Genomic DNA, 18,193 nt, shown 5'->3' on the forward strand with positions numbered 1-18,193 from the left:
TCACACACATACAGAAATTCGATTCTGTGTGGAAAAGACGCTTACAAAATCAACTGAAAAATGTCTAAATGGTGCCAATCAGCCGACCTCAGCATGAAACTCACACCATTAATCCATCTCATTGCGAATGGTAGAACTACCAGTCCTCCCTGCACCTGATCCATTTCATCCGGTAATTGGTCCTCTCAGAGATGAATATCTGACTTACCATTCCTAGGTCTTTTATCCGGGATAGCTACAGCAAACAATCGATAAAACTGATGAATTATGCCTCTGAAGATCTGTAAACAGTACCACTGTTATTTCCATGTTCTGTTATTGTGTGAATGACCCAAATTTCTCAATCCCCTGTGTAATTGGTTGTTTCTCTAGTTCATGTTTGGGGTGTTTGGTTGCTGGGTAATCCGTTTATGTTGCCAATAAACACATTGCAGCAGGCTACAATTTATAGTGATCTTAAATGTGGGGCCATTTTAAGTATGTTTACACGTCGTTATCAAAATATTTTAGCTTGTACATTTGACTTTTTTCACCCTTCCATTATTATGTCATTTAATTAAATGGAATTCTATAAAATGGCCAAAACTTTATGTATGATCAGCTTCTTTATGATATTTTGACCATTCTTAATGTTTTGTCATCGCTATATGACCAACGTCTAGAATGCCACTCAAACAAATGGAATCCTATATATAAAGAAATAAACATCACTGAGTAACAGGATCGGGTGGTCAGGCTCGCTGACTTGGTCGACACATGTCATCGGTTCCCAATTGCTGAGATCGATGCTCATGTTGCTGATCACTGGATTGTCTGGTCCTGACTCTCGATTATTTACATACCACCGCCATATAGCTGGAATATTGCTGAGTGCGGCTTAAAACTAAACTCACGCACTCACTCTTCGTCCGTCGTCTTTTACCCCCACCATCGAGGAGACACGGTTTTAATGCAAATGAAAGAAAGGCATGCAGTGTTGCAGTTGTAAAATATTTAAGGCATTAAACTGTAATCATACATGCAAATCATACATGCAAATACCCATGACTGCAGGTTTAAAGGTTTATATATACTGGACAAAAACAGTTAGGGGTATATGTAAATTTTGAAATTATGAATAATGATCTATTTATTCATTGACACGCCAAATATCAGTCATAAAAATACCAATATCTCTAACCTGTTTGGCCCGGTATAACTTAAAACATACCCCATGTGTTCTCCAGTGACACGGTCGCCTTCAGGCACGCCAGAAAAGTAGATCATGGGTTCGCCAGGAAAGCAGATCATGGGTTCGCCAGGAAAGTCGATCATGGGTTCGCCAGGAAAGTCGATCATGGGTTCGAAACTAACTTGTGTTTCATTACTACTGGGTTTGTCTTCAAACAGACAGCTTGTGTTCAACGTGATCATGTCAAGATGTGATATAACTTGAATTCTCTTCAAACCGGGCCACCACACTCTCATTCACTCATATTCTGTGATTCCGTAATCTGATTATCGAGAACCTAAATAATCAAATCCTTGCATAATCACGAATTATGTCACAGATTTGGCAGATTCCTTGCTGTTTCTAAATGTAGGTGAAAAAGGTATCTATACAGCTTAGTGGTTGCCTTTCTGTGTCTAGAGTCAGTAAATGATTATTTTTTACGCCGTTTTTAAAAACACTTCAGCAATACCCCTGCAGCGGACACCCGAGATGGCCTTCACACATTCTACGCATGTGGAGACTCGAACCCGGGTCTTCGGCGTGACGAGCGAACACTTTAACCACTAAACTACCCCACCGTCCCGGGTCCAGAATGTCAAAACTAAAGGCATGCAACAGATGTTGCGGGATTACTTAGGATTATCTTCACGTCATGGGTCCACACGCCATTTCACACTCTCAGTGCAGTGTTTTGGTTTTACGTCGTTTTCATCAATTTCAACGCTTTAATCCCCACTTATTAATCTGTCCGTCAATGCGTCTACGGCACTGCAGTGGTTCTGTTATGATAACTGTATATGTGCCTCCATTATGATTTGGCATTATGCTAATAATCTAGAAAAGCAATTTTGCAGTTAAATCCTTATCGTCATTTCAACGTGTGTACAATGTGAGAACGATTGAACTCATGGCCCTGTTCTTACTTCGTGGGGCGGTTGGTTAGTGCGTTCGCTCGTCAGACCCTGGTTCGAGGTTCGATTCCCCACATGGGTGTGAAGCCCAGCCGTGATACTGCTGGAATGCTGCTTAAGAGGCGTAAATCCCACTCATTCTTAAGCAGCATGATGGCGTTGCACGATTCATTTTTGGTTTCTGGCCTTATCATCTTGGGCGGAATTGTCAACATCAGTGAATTTTCTGTCCGGAAAATAACATGGCAAATATACAGAGCTCGCCTTAGCAGTGTCTGGTTTGCATCTCCCAAATACTGTTGACTCTGATATGTTGACACAGATGAGGGGTGTGCAGAGTTCTAATCACTCACTCAATCTTATTGAGTTTTGATCATGTAGTTGATGACAATCTCAAACTACATGGATCAAACAGCTAAAGAATGACTGAAGTTCTTTGTACAATAGAAACACCTTTTGCTAAATGGGACGATAGATCATCATGCATTATGTTGATAAGCATTGACGTCATTGACGAACTGGTAGGAGTCTCTGTTAGTGTCTTCCTTTAAATAGAAAGTCATAGTTGTTCGCCTTTGATGTGGTTATATTAATATTAAGACTGTAAACATTCACTCGTTACTGCGATGTATTTCCATATTGATTGAAAGTCAACTCTCCACATCGTTCCATGCTAACAGAGGTATGTGTTACGAAGCTCCTGGCGGACCTGTCCACGATCGATTGCATGGCCGGTACACAAGCCTCATCATAATACCACATGTTCCTGCTGTGTAGGCATTATAATATATAGCTTATTGTCATGTCGGCACTCCTTTGAAACCGTGTATATTTTGCATGCATTCGTTTGAAGCCATATTTGTTTTCACCATCCAATATGACAATAACTAGGGACATTCTGAAGACGCTTATCCAATATGACAATAATTCAATACATTCTGAGGATGTTCATTTGACAATGGCCTGTGTATGACATCTTCTGCAATTAACTGATCTTCTAAGTCAAAAGGACAAGGTATATGAGGTCATCATACATGTCGTATCTACAAACAGCTCGAACGTTAAGCTACGTTAATCCCTCTCACCATGGGTGCCTGCGAGTTGCGTTGCGACCATAATGGTCTGCTTTTGGGAAGAAAACGCCATGCATCTAAGAATCTAACAATAATAGCCAGTGTTTGTAATTAATAATACAGCTGATTTCTGTTGCTGGTATTTTTTTAACGGTCGTTTATATTTCAGCAAGTCAATAACACAAATGTGGGGCAACTGGTTTCTCACTCGCCGAACTGTCTGAGTTTTAGTCATGCCTTGCGAAAATGATATTATCATCAATTTTGATTTTATTATCTGTCAATTTGCTGTCTGGTTCGTCTCGCGTTCAAAACAACTGCGCCTATACTTTGTTCTCAAACACATGTGTTATTCTGTTTCAGACAATGAGATCACCATTCTTGGAAGCAGTGAAGATAACTCTCGGGGATCGGTACACAGACAATATGGAGTCAATATACAAAATTGCTATCACCTTCATCCTACAAGCTCTTTGCGATGGTTTCAACGAGGATCATAAAGTCAATAACAGTGCATCACCTGTGGAGTCAGAACCTTGACAACATGTTCTCAGATGTTTCTTCTCGTGGCAGAATCTGAATGAGGATGCAAAGCAAGTTATGCTTGAAGAGTGTCGGTGACTTCCACCGACCTGTTGGAATTACCATACCGTACTTCCAGGACCTTCGGCTACCATCTTTGCCTGACGTCAACGACAACGTTCCAAAAGTATTGCATCAGTGTTGCCATTGATATTTTAAGAATATGAGCAAAATACCTATACTGTGTGCTTAAGGGACGGTGGTGACTAATCCAGGATAACTGATGTGCAATGTTGAAATGTTAAGGTTATCCGAAGGAAGGAATCAAGTAACATTCATTCACCAGAGTATGCATAGATTTACACTCCAGAAGAGATGGCTTGTGGGGAACAGCGTGTGAAAGTTGTATCATGGAAGTACTAGGAATACATAGTTTAAAATTGTGTAAATACATGGTAATAACAAGCAGAATGACGTGATTGGTGTGTTTAGAGTATAACACGTTGCACCTGTGACAGAGTATTCAAGTTTCTTTCAAACGTTTAGTTCTTTTCAAATCAATACGAACTATTTATATGGACATTTTAGTTTTCCATCATTTTTTGCAGACGCTTAACATAATTTGTCCTATTTTCTGAATGTATCTAAGAATCACCTTGATCCATACATTGTTTTTTTTTTGTAACTAGTGAAAGGCATATACAGTTTCCAATCGAGATTAACTAGATTTAACGATTTGATTCCCGTCTGAGACCTGGCATGAATGGTGCCCAGGAATAGAGTTAGACCTGGTCGATGAAAGTAACTAATTAATGCAACGTCAGTTTCAAAGCTCGTTGGACCTCACACTTGTGCAAGTTGAGTTCCTTGAATTTTAACGAGTCTGTTGACTACGACACTGCATACCCTTTTCGGCGATTCCATGTCGAAATTAAGATAATTCTCTAAGCACAGTTGGCAATAGTATTACTGCTCCAGAACTTGTTTTCAGAATGCAATCCAGTGTCAAATCCGTAATTACTGAAGTGTGTCTTCGTAAGCCCATTCTAACAGAGGTTCCTACTGACATCGTGATCTCATATATCATGAAGGACATTTTCAGTGAGACTCCTTCAATATGCGAATGGGCATGATTTTGCACAGTAAGGTCATCTTGTGTGTCATTTGTATCAATCCTTTTATCTACATGTTGAAGCACTGATCAATAATTCCATAGGTATTTACGTATTAGACGCCTGTGGTGTCTGTTGGTCGACTTCTTAATTGTGCAACTTCAGGGATATTTAGATTCTATGCATATCGTCTTATGATTTCTAACCACATTCTTGTGCTGTCCTGTTTAGCTGTTGGAAATATGTGCATTGTAAAATATTATATATACCATAACGTGCATTCGGACATAACTGTGCATGGTAGTGGAACCAAGGGAAGGCTGGTTGAAATGACTGACACTTTGTAGACCAACCACTATGTTGCCGCCTGCGTTAATGTATAGCTATTGGCATCATCTGAATATTTGAAACTCTCATTAATTAACAAAAAAATCATATGTTCCCCACACATTAGATGTTATAATATGTAACATACATCGCTTGCATGCCCATTAAATAAGTGATTCAGTCTTGTGTACAAGATATGTTCCAAGTTGCGGCCATCTATCGAGATGTATTTGGCACGACATCGTAATCCAAACTACAGATGTAACCAGTTTATTTCTAACATGTTAACCTGAACTGGAAAATTCAGATTTCAAACGAACACAATCAATCTTAGTACAAGATGGTCAACTATATGATTAACTACCCATACAGGTGCGAAACATCACGTGAGCACACTGAATGAATGGAGTTTGACAGCTTGTTCCCAAGCGAAACACGTTTCTTGGCCATGAATGCAAAACAACATAACGCCTTTGCGAAATCTCCAGCTTTGTCCACGAAGTAGCGGATGTTAACATGAACATTCACTGGTGATGCTGGACACACGTCTGTACGTTTGTTACGAGTTTAGGAAAGACAATCATGGCTTGTTGGTTATATGAATATCATGACTTCGTAACATTATTACGTTTTGCCTTTCATTAACAGAAATGTACATTGTCGCATGCTAGCCCACCATTTTGTTACATCTCTCAATGAACATTGTATGGTTTCAAAGTGATACCTCCAATACCTGATAACACCATACTCTTTGTGAATATGGGTTCACTGTTCTTTTTTCAATAATCAATCAATTCGAGCCGCTAATTCTTTTTCATTGGCGCAACAGATGACAGAACGGGTACAGGGCAGCGAAACAAATATAGCAAGCTGTTTTTTCTGTGGTTTGTGCCTTCCTTTGTTTCATATTACTCTGACGATATCTATAATTCTAATCTTTGACAAAGTACAAAGAGCCATTGCTGTAACAACTGTATTGTTTTATTCATACTTCATAAAGAGCTATGTACAGTTACGGTGACGCATGTACATGGAATATGTACAACACTTGGTGCTGGAAGCGAGCGATTACGTCATTGATGACGTCATCCCAGCTCTACAGCCACGTATCCTATATCGTCACCTGACATTTGTTATCCCCACAGTTCTATAAATACACGACCGGCGAGTTCTCTCGCCATTATCATTACTCATATACATATATAAATATATATATATAATATATATTAGTTATCAATAAACATGTTGTTATGCCACAATTCTCTGTTGTTATTAACTCAAGGGCGGGTAACTAAACGCAATAGCAAACTATCGGTTTGACGTGCTCATTGTCGTCATGTACGATCTATACTAAACTAAATACAGTGGTTTACACATGACAAGCAAACGTGTGTCAACGTTACATTTGCCAGAAACGTTCATACAGCTTAAATTTCAATATCTGGAATTCGTCTATGGAATACCGAATACATTTTAACACAGCTCTATCCATACACCTTTGAACTATTCGGGATAACTGACAAATGACACAAACAGGTTACCCTGTGACATAAGTTAAATAAATAGAGTAATTCATTAATAAACTTGATCTGTGCAGCAAGGTATCCCCATCCCATACCTTCATGTTCGACACAGGCAAATGCACATTCTAATGAAACACTACCTCTTCTAAGTTTTGTCTGAAGCTAGTCACGTTATGTTATTAGAAAATACCACAAAGCACTGTAGGTTGTAGAAGCTCATCTGAAGACTTACAGAGTATTGTTTCTGTCATTTTGGGAACTGTTTCCTGTAATATGTGAATCTCGCTATGTAATAGCATTTGTGGCAGTATAAGAAAAGAAGTGGACATCATCAACTTATGAAAATAACAAAAAGTGTGCAAAACAGATTACAACATGAAACTAGCCATTGGTAGGCACACTCTAGAGGAATCTCACTGTTACCTCATGGTTTCTTCAGAGAGAGACAACATGAATCTATTTACCTTGCTCGTTTGGAATCTTAGGAAGCTACCTTCTCGTGTCCACTCTCAGCTTAAGACACAGGAGAGTCGCACGGTACTTGTTGCAGAGGGTACAGCCACGTTGCGACTGAATCAAAGAATGCGCTGCCAGAAAGAATTCTTGGAAAGTAACTAAGCCTTCTGTTTGACTTAGACTGTTACATGTCTGTGTCATACCGGAGTAACGCTCGTATTAGATGTCTTTGTGAAACAGCGCTTAAGCTTTTTGCATGCAAAGTCTGTCCATGATAAAATAAGATATTTCTTCATATTTCTAACTATACTGACTTACAGTCGACTTGACAAGTGACCTGAAAACTGTCATACAGACAGAGACAAAAAGCAAGGGTACGTGTATATTGAATGAAAGGTCAAAGCTGCCAGTGACATTCTATCTAATGATGTCTAGGAGTGGGCGTTATCAGGAGGTCATCAAACTACCTTGCTACACCTGTTACTGCGCCTCTGTGTCTTAAGTGTGACCAGTTAGTGATTGGCAGAGATAATGATAAATAGAATGACAAACATATAACCTTACTTTTTTCACATTCCTTTTAATGTAAACAATATTTTCAGTACTAACGTGCGAAATTGTCTATATCATATGGTAATATGAACTGCCAGAATATATTTCATATCATTCAAAGATACTCAAGGGAGAGAAAGGCATCACGTAATAGTTTCGCATCCATTTTTGTTTGCTATTTTGAATAATTCATAGACCGTTAGATCACATTACCAAGTTTTTGTCACAATCTGTCTTATTCTTATTACGTTATTAACGCATAATGCTGTATCATTGTGATTATAAGCGACACACTGAGCTATAACCTATTCACAAGTAACAGCCCTAATCAGCCCTGTTACACTGTCTAAGGTGCACCTTAACCGAGTTCTCGAACTCCAAATAACCGACCGACCCTAACTCTTCGCAGATGAGATGTGTTTATTGTATAGTGATGACACATACCTTGACCTCAACATGTTTGTTTATCCCTGAACACAATAACCTTTGTGAAGGATGGTTACACTCAGGGCGAAGTGCCGAATAAAGGACAGAACATGCTTACCCTCATGACCTGCTGTCATTTATCCAATCATGTTATCTTCAAAGCTATTTATTGTCCATTTACAGCATAAGGAATTTGTTTCTGAAGATAGTTAAGACTGTATTCATTGGATCCCAATATTACAACAATCGTCATGCCATTCTGTTGATGGAGAGTTATGTGGGTGAGTGAACCCTGTTTAAAGAAGAACATTGCATTTTGTGGTATTAAAAATTCATATGAAGTTGAGAACAAATATGGCAGACCACATTTCCAATTAAAATTAATAAATGTATTCCGACTGAATCGATGTTTTCTTCGGGCCTGTAAAATTAGCTCCATGATACGATAATGTTCGGCACTAATCATCAGCGCGAGATACATATGAATACTGTGACCTTTGATCAAACAAAGTCAATACCCAAATGGATAAATGTGAAGGTGCCAAAGATATCTGACCTAAGACCTTAATATAATTTATCAATTTAGGAAGCGTTTCATGGCATATGACTCGAGTAGAATTTGGTTAATAAGTTTGATAAAGTTTTCTGGAAATCAGATAAGCACCACTATTAGTGCCCGATCCGCCACGGGCCTTGTTACAGTGACTGCTATTTGGTGTGGGCCTGCAGTGGTAAATGACTTCAGACTTCTATGTATTTGTATACCAGACAAACGCGGTTGGCAAATTGGGTTCCTAGTGGTGACAGTGCTAGCTCTTTAGGTCTGATGTTCAAACAACAATTTGTTTTGTCATTATCAATCTGAATTTTGTTATCAAACATACATTTGTCATATGACAATTGTTCCCAGTGGGTTTTGACTTCTGCAAGTTCGTCTGACCTCAAACCAATAGAACTCATGAGGTACATTAGGAATATGTTGATATGAAAGTTGAATCTACGGTGCGCGATTCAATGATACAATTGTTATTCAATGGACAAAACCAAATAATGTTGGAAATGCTAACATGTTGTTTCATAAACTGCTCCACACATTATCTTCAATGTCTATTAGTGCTTAGCAATCTGGTTTCGTTATTAAGAAACATTCCGAAAAACCCATAAATCGTGCCGAAACTATTTGAAAATGTTCAAGAGTGTGGGACCACTGACTTCCTAATATTCACTGTGTTTTTCTCTGTTGGATGGAATAGTTTATGGCTTTTGTAGAAAAGCGCCATTAAACGAGAAAGGGTCCATAAATAACTGAAAATACATAAACGTGTTACCTCGACATGCATACTTTTATTTTACTGTTATTGATTGTGTTGCGGCAGTAGGGAGGTTAATGAAAAAAGCCTTCAAGTGTTCCACGTCGAGTGTTAATCAGGTGCAAAGCAAATTGGAATCCTCTGAGAATGTTTACAGAAAGTTAAAAAGACATTTTCTTTTGCTTATGAGGATTTAAAATACAGTTTTCTGTGGGGATCATTTGCTCAGACATTAAGGCTTTAGTGTTTAAATCAACAATAATAAAAGTGTTTATTAATATTTTACAGTAACATCATTGTTCTTAGTTTTATATTACAACAGTGTCCTCTTTGCCAATGCTTGATGATCAACATTCCTCTTTGAGAATGGTTCAACTACCCAAAAACATCAAGTACATGTTGAGAATATTTACCAAAATATACTGAACAGCAAAAGAAACACATTTTCGAGAAAATGACATTTCTGTAAAAGTAAGTGTGCATGTCAATATCTTCTACTTTAAAAAAATGACAAAAAAACCAGGATTGCGTTTCTTTTGCTCTTCAGTATACATCACATTACCACTATACAAGCATTTCATAAATACTATGTATACCCTTTAAGTCAGCATCTCTGATCTGCGTATGGTAATACCAACAACATAAAACTACACAGATTCCAATCGGGAATACAAGTTTTTGTACCGGTTCCTGTTTCTCACATGGATATTGATCAGGCAACTGATATATATTATTTCCTAGAGGCGTGCAGAAGGTGTGATTGTAGCTGGTGATAAGTTCCCGTTCCCGGTGTAGTCACATCGCCTGGATCTGGCATAGGGATCGCTTCCGGGTTTTCCGAACCAATAGGTACGCTGTAGAGATACACATCCCGAGGGAACGTTGCCAACACGTGTGATGTTCATTACGACGCATGTTAAAAACATGAATTACACACAAAACAGCAGAGTATAAACAACGCAGTCACTCCTCAGTCGTCTTGCCACATTATATCCTCGATGAGAACTTTATTTTCAAGCAATTCCGATTTGGTGAGACACCGTATTGGGAAGATGTGGCGCGTTTGATTTCCTTCCGTCCTTCTTGAAGACACGGCATCGTTGAAAGAAAATACACACGTACTTCTATTTCAATGAACATTGTGTGAATGCCACAAGAGATAAGAGCCCCTTCACTGAGATATGGACCGGTCTTTACGGTCGAAAGGGCTTTGGTTGAGGGCCTCGGTTCATGTAAAATGGATGAAGAGTACACACAATCTCAGGTATCCTAGCATGCATCCACGCATTGGACGTATGGTGATAACGGAGAGGTGACTCGCGTACACACACATGCCTCACGCATCAAGACAACGCATTCTTGTTGCCTATCACCATATTGTCTAAAATAAACTTAATAGTTATTTTGTAAATAACGTCCATGTTGTCTGTATAGCGGTCTCCTAACGTTTGTTTCACGGCCTCCAAGAACGGTTGTTCCATCCACTGGAAAATAGATATTAAAGATTAGTTCATGATTACTTCATGATGGTTGGCTGCGTGCAACGTCAGCGCCATGTGCTTGTGAATATATCGCTTTGTAGTCTACTTGATCAAAAACCTCAAAACTTCCATGTAGACAGAAATATTAAAAATAAGTTCATGATTAGTTCAGGATGGTTGACTACATGCAGCATCAGCGCCATGTGCTTGTGAATATATCTGTTTGTCGTCTACTTGGTCAGTGATATCAAAACTTCCATACAGACAGAAATATTAAAGATAGGTTCTTGATGGTTGATTGCATGTAACGTCAGCCCCATGACTTTGTAATTATATCGATTTCTAGTCGACTTCACCAGTAACCTCAAAACTTCTTTGTGGACATGGAGTAGCATACACAATGTACACACCACACACACACACGCCCTTAAATATATGCATGAAGTAAGAGATACCTGCAGCATACTATTTAAGCATATACATTAGATATTTCAGTGTACAAACTTGCTGCCTGCCTCTCTACTCTGTACAAAATTGATGACCCCTTACTGCTTCTAATGTTACATGAGATATTTGACCTTGCTGATAAGACGTGAATTATATTGTTTTCTGTCATCAGACAAATCTAACGAGCTGTTCTTCTGCACTATCCAAAAAGGTCAGAACATATTCCCATTCTATGATCCCACAAATCGTGTTATCTGCCCATCTAGCATCTTAGCAACGCACGCCAGAAGGTCCAATCAATAGGTCAAAGATCGCGAGGTCGGAAAAGTTCAAGTGACGTTTGACACCTTTGCCCATCGATCAACGTGTGCTGAGGTTGCTGACCTGTAGTGTATGGATAGCATAACTAATAAATATTCTGGCACATAACCTGACGGAGCAGTTTGAGTTGTAGATTTCCAACCATGCTAAAAGTCGTCCATCCTCGATAATCTCCAGGATATACGTTCCGATAAATCTCCACTATTCTCTGGATGCATCTATGGCTCGGACCGATGGGTTTTATTACCGGCCTTGGCTTGCCTGTTAACCAATCAGTTGTTTACACTGGGAAGTTGAGCGTACCAATCACAACGGACTTTCGCTTCTTAAATTATCAAACCGATTAAACTCGACAACGTGAATGATGCAGAGATACTCTGACTTCTGACTGTATGACTTCCCTTAAAATCGGTCACACTGCGAACAAACCTTCTCGGCTGCGACGACTACCCTTGCTGACAGTTTTAACGTCAGAGTCAGCAAGTAATAAATTCATCGGGTCTAGATGCATCCAGAGTATAGTGGAGATTTATCGGAACGTATACCCAGGAGATATCGAGGATGAAAATCAGACAAATGTTTGATGTGAAATGATCTTGCAGTATTTATTATAAACATTTATATGATCTTGTCAGAAGTCTTGCAGTGTGTACTTTAATTGTCTTCCTTGACGAAAGGAAGACGACACGATTATTAAAATATGGTTGGTTTGTTATTGTAATGATGCACTCAGCCATACTCCAGATATATAGCGGTGATCTGTAGATAATCTCGCTTTATGTTAATCTAAATGTCAACGTTTGTTTTGTTTTGTTTGTTTGGGGTTTTTTTGTTTTGTTTTGGGGGTTTTTTTTGTTTTTGTTTTTTGTTTTGTCTTGCTCTCATTGTTGTTTAACCAGGCTCTCATCAGCAATGTTATACCTATTTGGCGACGATCTGTAAATAATCGACTCTGGACCAGTAGATTATGTAATCAACAGCATGAGTTGATGAGTATCGATGTACGCAATTGGGATACGATGGAATGCGTCAACCAAGTCAGCGAGCCTGACCACCAAATCGAATCAGTCGCCTTTTACTGTAAGCATAAATTGCTAAAGACCAGTTTTATTCATGGAATGTGTATGAGTATTTGGTTCTAGCATATTTTTATTTGTCTGTGTAAAATGGTAAAAGCAGCCAGCATGCCTCCCAACTTGATCAACATGGACTTTGGAGTGTCAGCAATATTATTGAATTTCATTTGTAATGAGCCCAACAAGTTCTGATGATTTCTTTTCCAGTCTACCAGTCAGATGACTGATACCGTAAAATGATGAGCGCAGATAATCTGTTTAGCGGCGTGATGCTGTCCCCAAAGCAAAGATTTATCAATTTAAAATGGTTGGGTGACAGCTTGTTAAAAGGACTTGGCACATGGACTCATATTTGCAAGCAAGTATTGTATTTCTTCCTGACGACTCTGTCTGTAAGGACCATTTTGTAGCACCGAAAAAAGGACGCGGGCTATCAGGATATCCCCAGTTGCAAGTTTCAGAGTATGCAATTTTAATGAAACTGTGAATATTATCATGCGTAATTTCGACCAATACAGACACTGTCTAAAGACAGTGTGAATGCGATACAATATTTTTTGCGTTTTGAGCTTGTGGATGTATATTTGATGGAGACTTCACGCGTTAAATGAGCGCCAGTACAGAAATGCCAATTGCGACAGGCCTATGAGAATACGTAATACTGATAAGCATTTCGAGGCAATACCTTTTTGAAAGGCGCTTACGGAGTTCCTCTGACATACAGATGAAGCAGTCGTTTCCTAATCGTTCCAGTTATTTCATGTTCAAATTGCGAGTTACATATACACATGGAGATTGTCATTTAAGGTGATTTTACAAAGAATAGCATCAGTCACTGTAGTTAAATATCTCTCAAACGAGTCAACCGACCAAGAATATCTGATGCAGTGATACAGGAGTATATGTTTAGCGATGTATGAGCCATGCATGCCTTCAAGGAAAACCTTGACGCTATTCTGTGAAATGACCATGAGAGTATTATCAAGAGACGATTATCGACAGGTTTTCTGACACATGCTGTGGTATTTAGATGATGATATGATGAACATGAACAACTTGTTAATTCTATAAGCTCTAATCATTCACGTACGTACTCTCCTTGGTCATAATGTTGCGTATCACCTGCATGATAACGGCATTAGCATCTGTACCGAAACGTCTCAAACACTGCATTAAGAGGCGATTAATGAGATTGGGTGGTCAGGCTCACTGCATGGGTTGACGTATCCCAAGCCAACGTATTCCCAATGAATACGGGGCGGTCGTCTGGCCTAATGGTTTAAGCGTTGGCTTCTCACGCGAAAGACAGGGGTTCGATTCCCCACATTTGTACAACATGTGAAGCCCATTTCTGGTGTCCTTAGCCGGCGTAAAACTAAACTCAAATACTTCCCAGCTGCGTAGATCGATGGTCATGGTGTTGATCACTGGATTGTCTGGTTCAGACTCGATTATTTACAGACCGCGGCCATATAGCTTGAATATTCCTGAGTGCGTCGCAAAACTAAAGTCGCTCTCTCCTGTTCAGTTTGTGATGTATTCAGTTGCATATCATACTGGAGACAAAAAGTGTATTTTTTTTATTGATACATCTGAGTTTGTGTAGTTAGGAACTGCCAGTAATGTTATTCAGACGAGTCAGCCAATCCAGATATGATGTATACGCACCACAAAGAGGTCTGGCTCAAAGCCCGGGAATCTGGTGTGTGTCCTTCCTGCTCGATGTAGAACTTCTAACGTGTAGTCGACGCTGTCCACGTTGGTGATGGCCTCGTCAAAGATCCCCATCACCACCGTCGCATGCTTTTCTAGCGTCTCATTAACGCGAAGGTCATCGTCATTGGTCAGATCACGGAAACTGCTGAACAACTGCTTCAGGTCACCATTGGCCCTGAATAACCTGTAAAGCAAGAGACATATCTCATTAATATAGATATCAATATTGATTTTTCCTTCCTGATACATTCAAACACGGCCTTCGCCTCAGGGAACGTATACTCCCTGTGTGAGATGGGAGAAACAGAGACAGAGGAGAAAAGAGCGAGAGACAAGCGCAATTAGTGATGCAGTTTACGTTGTCTTTGTGTCTGTCTATCTAGATTATTATGCAAGAACAGGATAGACGTAGGGATAGTGCTACTGGGAATGGATCCAGAGGTGTATTCCTGTGCAGTAGAATTTGTATAGTTTGCTTAAGCAAAGGATTTAAAGAAATGTGTTCGTGAGGCAATTCTACCTAGCGTTCGAGTGAGAAAGTGGAAGGAATAGACTGAGGGAGAGAAAGTGTGACAGAAAGTAACAGCGAGAGAGATTGAAATACGAAACAGAAAACAAACCGCCATTCTTCAAAATTCATGAATATTGGACAAAATGCCGACATATATTACGAGAGATGCGAATATATATGATTTATCCCCCATCTAAATAATTGATGTTCTATAATCGAACATCCTGTACCTGACATTTTCTGTTCACCGTCTCTTTATGAATAATATACGACATCGTATCCATTTCAACATGCATGGCAAGGTAGGAAGATTCCTCAGGCAAGGTTTCAGAAAAGCGTCTACAAAAATATACTTTTGCTTGCAAGACAGACGCCCAAGGACCTTTTCGTAGCATGTTTGCAGAGCAAGGAAACGCGTCATCAAAATTTGCTTGTTAATGACATAAGACTACTTCATGTTTAATGAGGGCAATTACTGTGGTTATGTATGGAAAACTGAATAAGGGAATATGTTTTTTACGCCGCCTTTAGCAATATTCCAGCAATATCACGATGGGGACACCAAAAATGGGCTCAGCACAGTGTTCCCATGTGCGAAATCGAACCCGGGTCTTCGGCGTGAAGAGCGAGTGTTTTAACCACTAGACTACCCTACCGCCTCCATTATGATTTCAGATTTCAGGAAATGATGAATGTACAAGAACAGACACACGCATAAGATATGTCGCATTGTGCATGTTCGTATGAATTCCATGCACTTTGAAACATTTGCAAATGCATGAAATGAAAACAGTTTCTAATATATTTTAACTTGGCATGTCATTGAGGTTGTAAATACTGAAGACCTGATATTCAAGTCAAGGACACACAATAGCGCCCTACATATCTACAGGAGGTAGAAGAGGAACACACCTGTTACACTTTGCCTTATCGGTGAGAGCTTTTGAGCAAATACCACTGGGTCACAGACATAACACCAGACTGTGTTACCTCTGTTTTCTGTCATGTTAAAGTTAATGTAATAACCAAGTGCCGATATTCAGTACAATAACCCATTTAGTTGTATTGGCTAAATAACCTTATGATTCCCACTAACACAAACATCCAGTATCTGTGTTATCGCAAATGAAATCACAAGAATGTGAAAAGCACTCTGACATTTGGACATATAAACACTGAATGCCAGGATGAGCGCGAGAAGCAAATCCTGCTGTAAAACGCGTGCCTATCTCCTTGAGTGATTTGGCTTTACGCTCAGTAAGTTGATTAGCTTAATTTGACCCCTGAGAGCGATGTCATTACAGGAAGATTACTAGTTCCTATGGAAAGCATCGCAGGTTATTCGTACTCAAATTTCAAGAAGTGCCCAGTTGACCCTTTAAATTAGGTCCAAATGTGTTGTTTCAGACATGCCATTTCCTGACGCAAATACCGCGTTGTTTAACCCGGCAAGGTATTTGTCATTTATCGATCAAACAGAACAGTGATCGGTTCTAGACCATTAAAAGTTTGAGCGATTTGCAAACCGAACTAGATTCTGAGAGACCTAGACTTTGGATAAATTGCCTGCCTGGTGTAAATGAAGCGAATTGACCCATATTATGCTAACTCCAAGCGATAGACATCTTGTCCCAGAAACCAGAACCTCTGCGGTGTGCTCCTTTTCTCAGTTTCTCCCTGTTGCAGGTTGACACGCAAACCACACATTTCCAAACTATAATGTGTTCGCTTTTCGTTTAGACCGTGCTTCATTTGAGAAGCAGATCATTACATTTCTCTTTCGATATCCACTGAAGAATATCCATTGCAGATGTTGATAACTGTTGACTGAAACACTCAGCGGGAACGCTCAAATCATTATTGACAGTGAGCATTCCATTTTCCATCCGCAGCTTTCATTTCCACAAAGGCGATATTCAAACTGAATTAAACCATGGATTTAAAGGTCCGATTCATCTGATAATGACTATAAAGTGTGGAACGCATTATCTCCGAGGGAAAGACACACAGGATCGGAACAACGCTATGTAAAGCGAGGAGAAAAAGAGCTGAATGACCTCAACCTTCAGAAAAGGTTAGAATCGCAGCTTCAGGACAAGTCCACAGAGCCGATCACATGAGGAGAGGGAGTCGAGCATTACGTCTAGTGGAGCGGGCAGATATTAGTGAAGAATTTCCGGTAAATGGGTTGTTATGAGTGCCAGCAACAGCTTGTGAATGCCTTGAGATGAGGGTCTGCGAGCGTTTGGGGTAATCAGTTTTACGAGAGAATAAGGAACATTGATAGACCTCATCGCACAACGAACTACGAATTTAGCGGTTATGAAACAGTGAAAGATATGTTCTTTTTGATATAAACATTTATTAATTGTGCGATTACCGCTTTGCGTACAGGAAAACAATAGAAACGACAAAACATCCAGAAGAAATCTCTACCAAATTCAGATTCGAATGTTCAGTTGTGATTTGACATTTGTCTCAGGAATATTCAGTGGTGCGATCTTGAAGATACATTAAAATGTCAATAAAAATAAGTTGTGGTAGCTTGAAATTTATCACGCAAAGTTATTGGCATGTGCTCAGACAAAGAGAAAAGAACGCAATGCAATAACACCGATTGCGTGCCGTGTGCACTGGCCTTCCATCAACACACGGCCTATCAACTAACACTGTATGCTGATAATGCTTGCTTCCTATTCCAGTGTTTACTCAGTTCTCAGTGCTATCAAACATAATCTGTGAGTCCCGTGTGCCCAGTCCACAGATATCGACAACCCTGTCTGCGTTAACAACAAATGCAATCTAAATGTATTGCAGACAAAGCACAACACAGCATAAATCTAGTACATTAAACTGCAGGAGGATGATAACACATGGCAGGTCAATCAAAAATGAAACCATCAGCTGTCTGTAACCCTTGCAGAGCAAAACAATTCAATATGTAAACAAATTGATCAGTTTGGTATTTTACAGTTCTGCAGTGAACGTACGTTTCATGTGTAATCTTGAAGTAACTAAGTCATTATTACTCTTATAGCCATGCTTCATTGTTCGGTGAAGTGGTTGGACAAGAGCCACAGAACGGTTCTATTCAACGTCAAGGGTAATTCTGATAAGGGGTCGTAATATAATAATACTAAATCTTTTATGCCTGACAATATGATTTAGTATAAATTATATAAGCAATATGAATTATGATGATTTTTTGTCTGAATT

At 39.4% G+C, this 18,193-nt stretch overlaps 2 protein-coding genes across 2 annotated transcripts in view; one reads left to right on the forward strand and one right to left on the reverse strand.

Moving 5' to 3' along the window:
* LOC137293860 (neuroglobin-like) overlaps nt 1-6,417 on the forward strand; it is a 66,497-nt gene extending 60,080 nt beyond the window's left edge. The window contains exon 3 of the mRNA XM_067824634.1: nt 3,561-6,417. Coding sequence (XP_067680735.1) covers nt 3,561-3,737 — 177 coding nt within the window. The 3' untranslated portion in view covers nt 3,738-6,417. The remainder of the gene's footprint in view (nt 1-3,560) is intronic.
* The window catches only part of LOC137293862 (globin-5-like), a 28,880-nt gene continuing 16,810 nt past the window's right edge, over nt 6,124-18,193 (reverse strand). The window contains exons 2-3 of the mRNA XM_067824636.1: nt 14,419-14,650; nt 6,124-10,909 (exon numbers count right to left, since the gene is read on the reverse strand). Coding sequence (XP_067680737.1) covers nt 10,769-10,909; nt 14,419-14,650 — 373 coding nt within the window. The 3' untranslated portion in view covers nt 6,124-10,768. The remainder of the gene's footprint in view (nt 10,910-14,418; nt 14,651-18,193) is intronic.

The sequence above is a fragment of the Haliotis asinina genome, chromosome 8, assembly GCF_037392515.1.
Source record: "Haliotis asinina isolate JCU_RB_2024 chromosome 8, JCU_Hal_asi_v2, whole genome shotgun sequence".
Classification (NCBI taxonomy): domain Eukaryota; kingdom Metazoa; phylum Mollusca; class Gastropoda; order Lepetellida; family Haliotidae; genus Haliotis; species Haliotis asinina.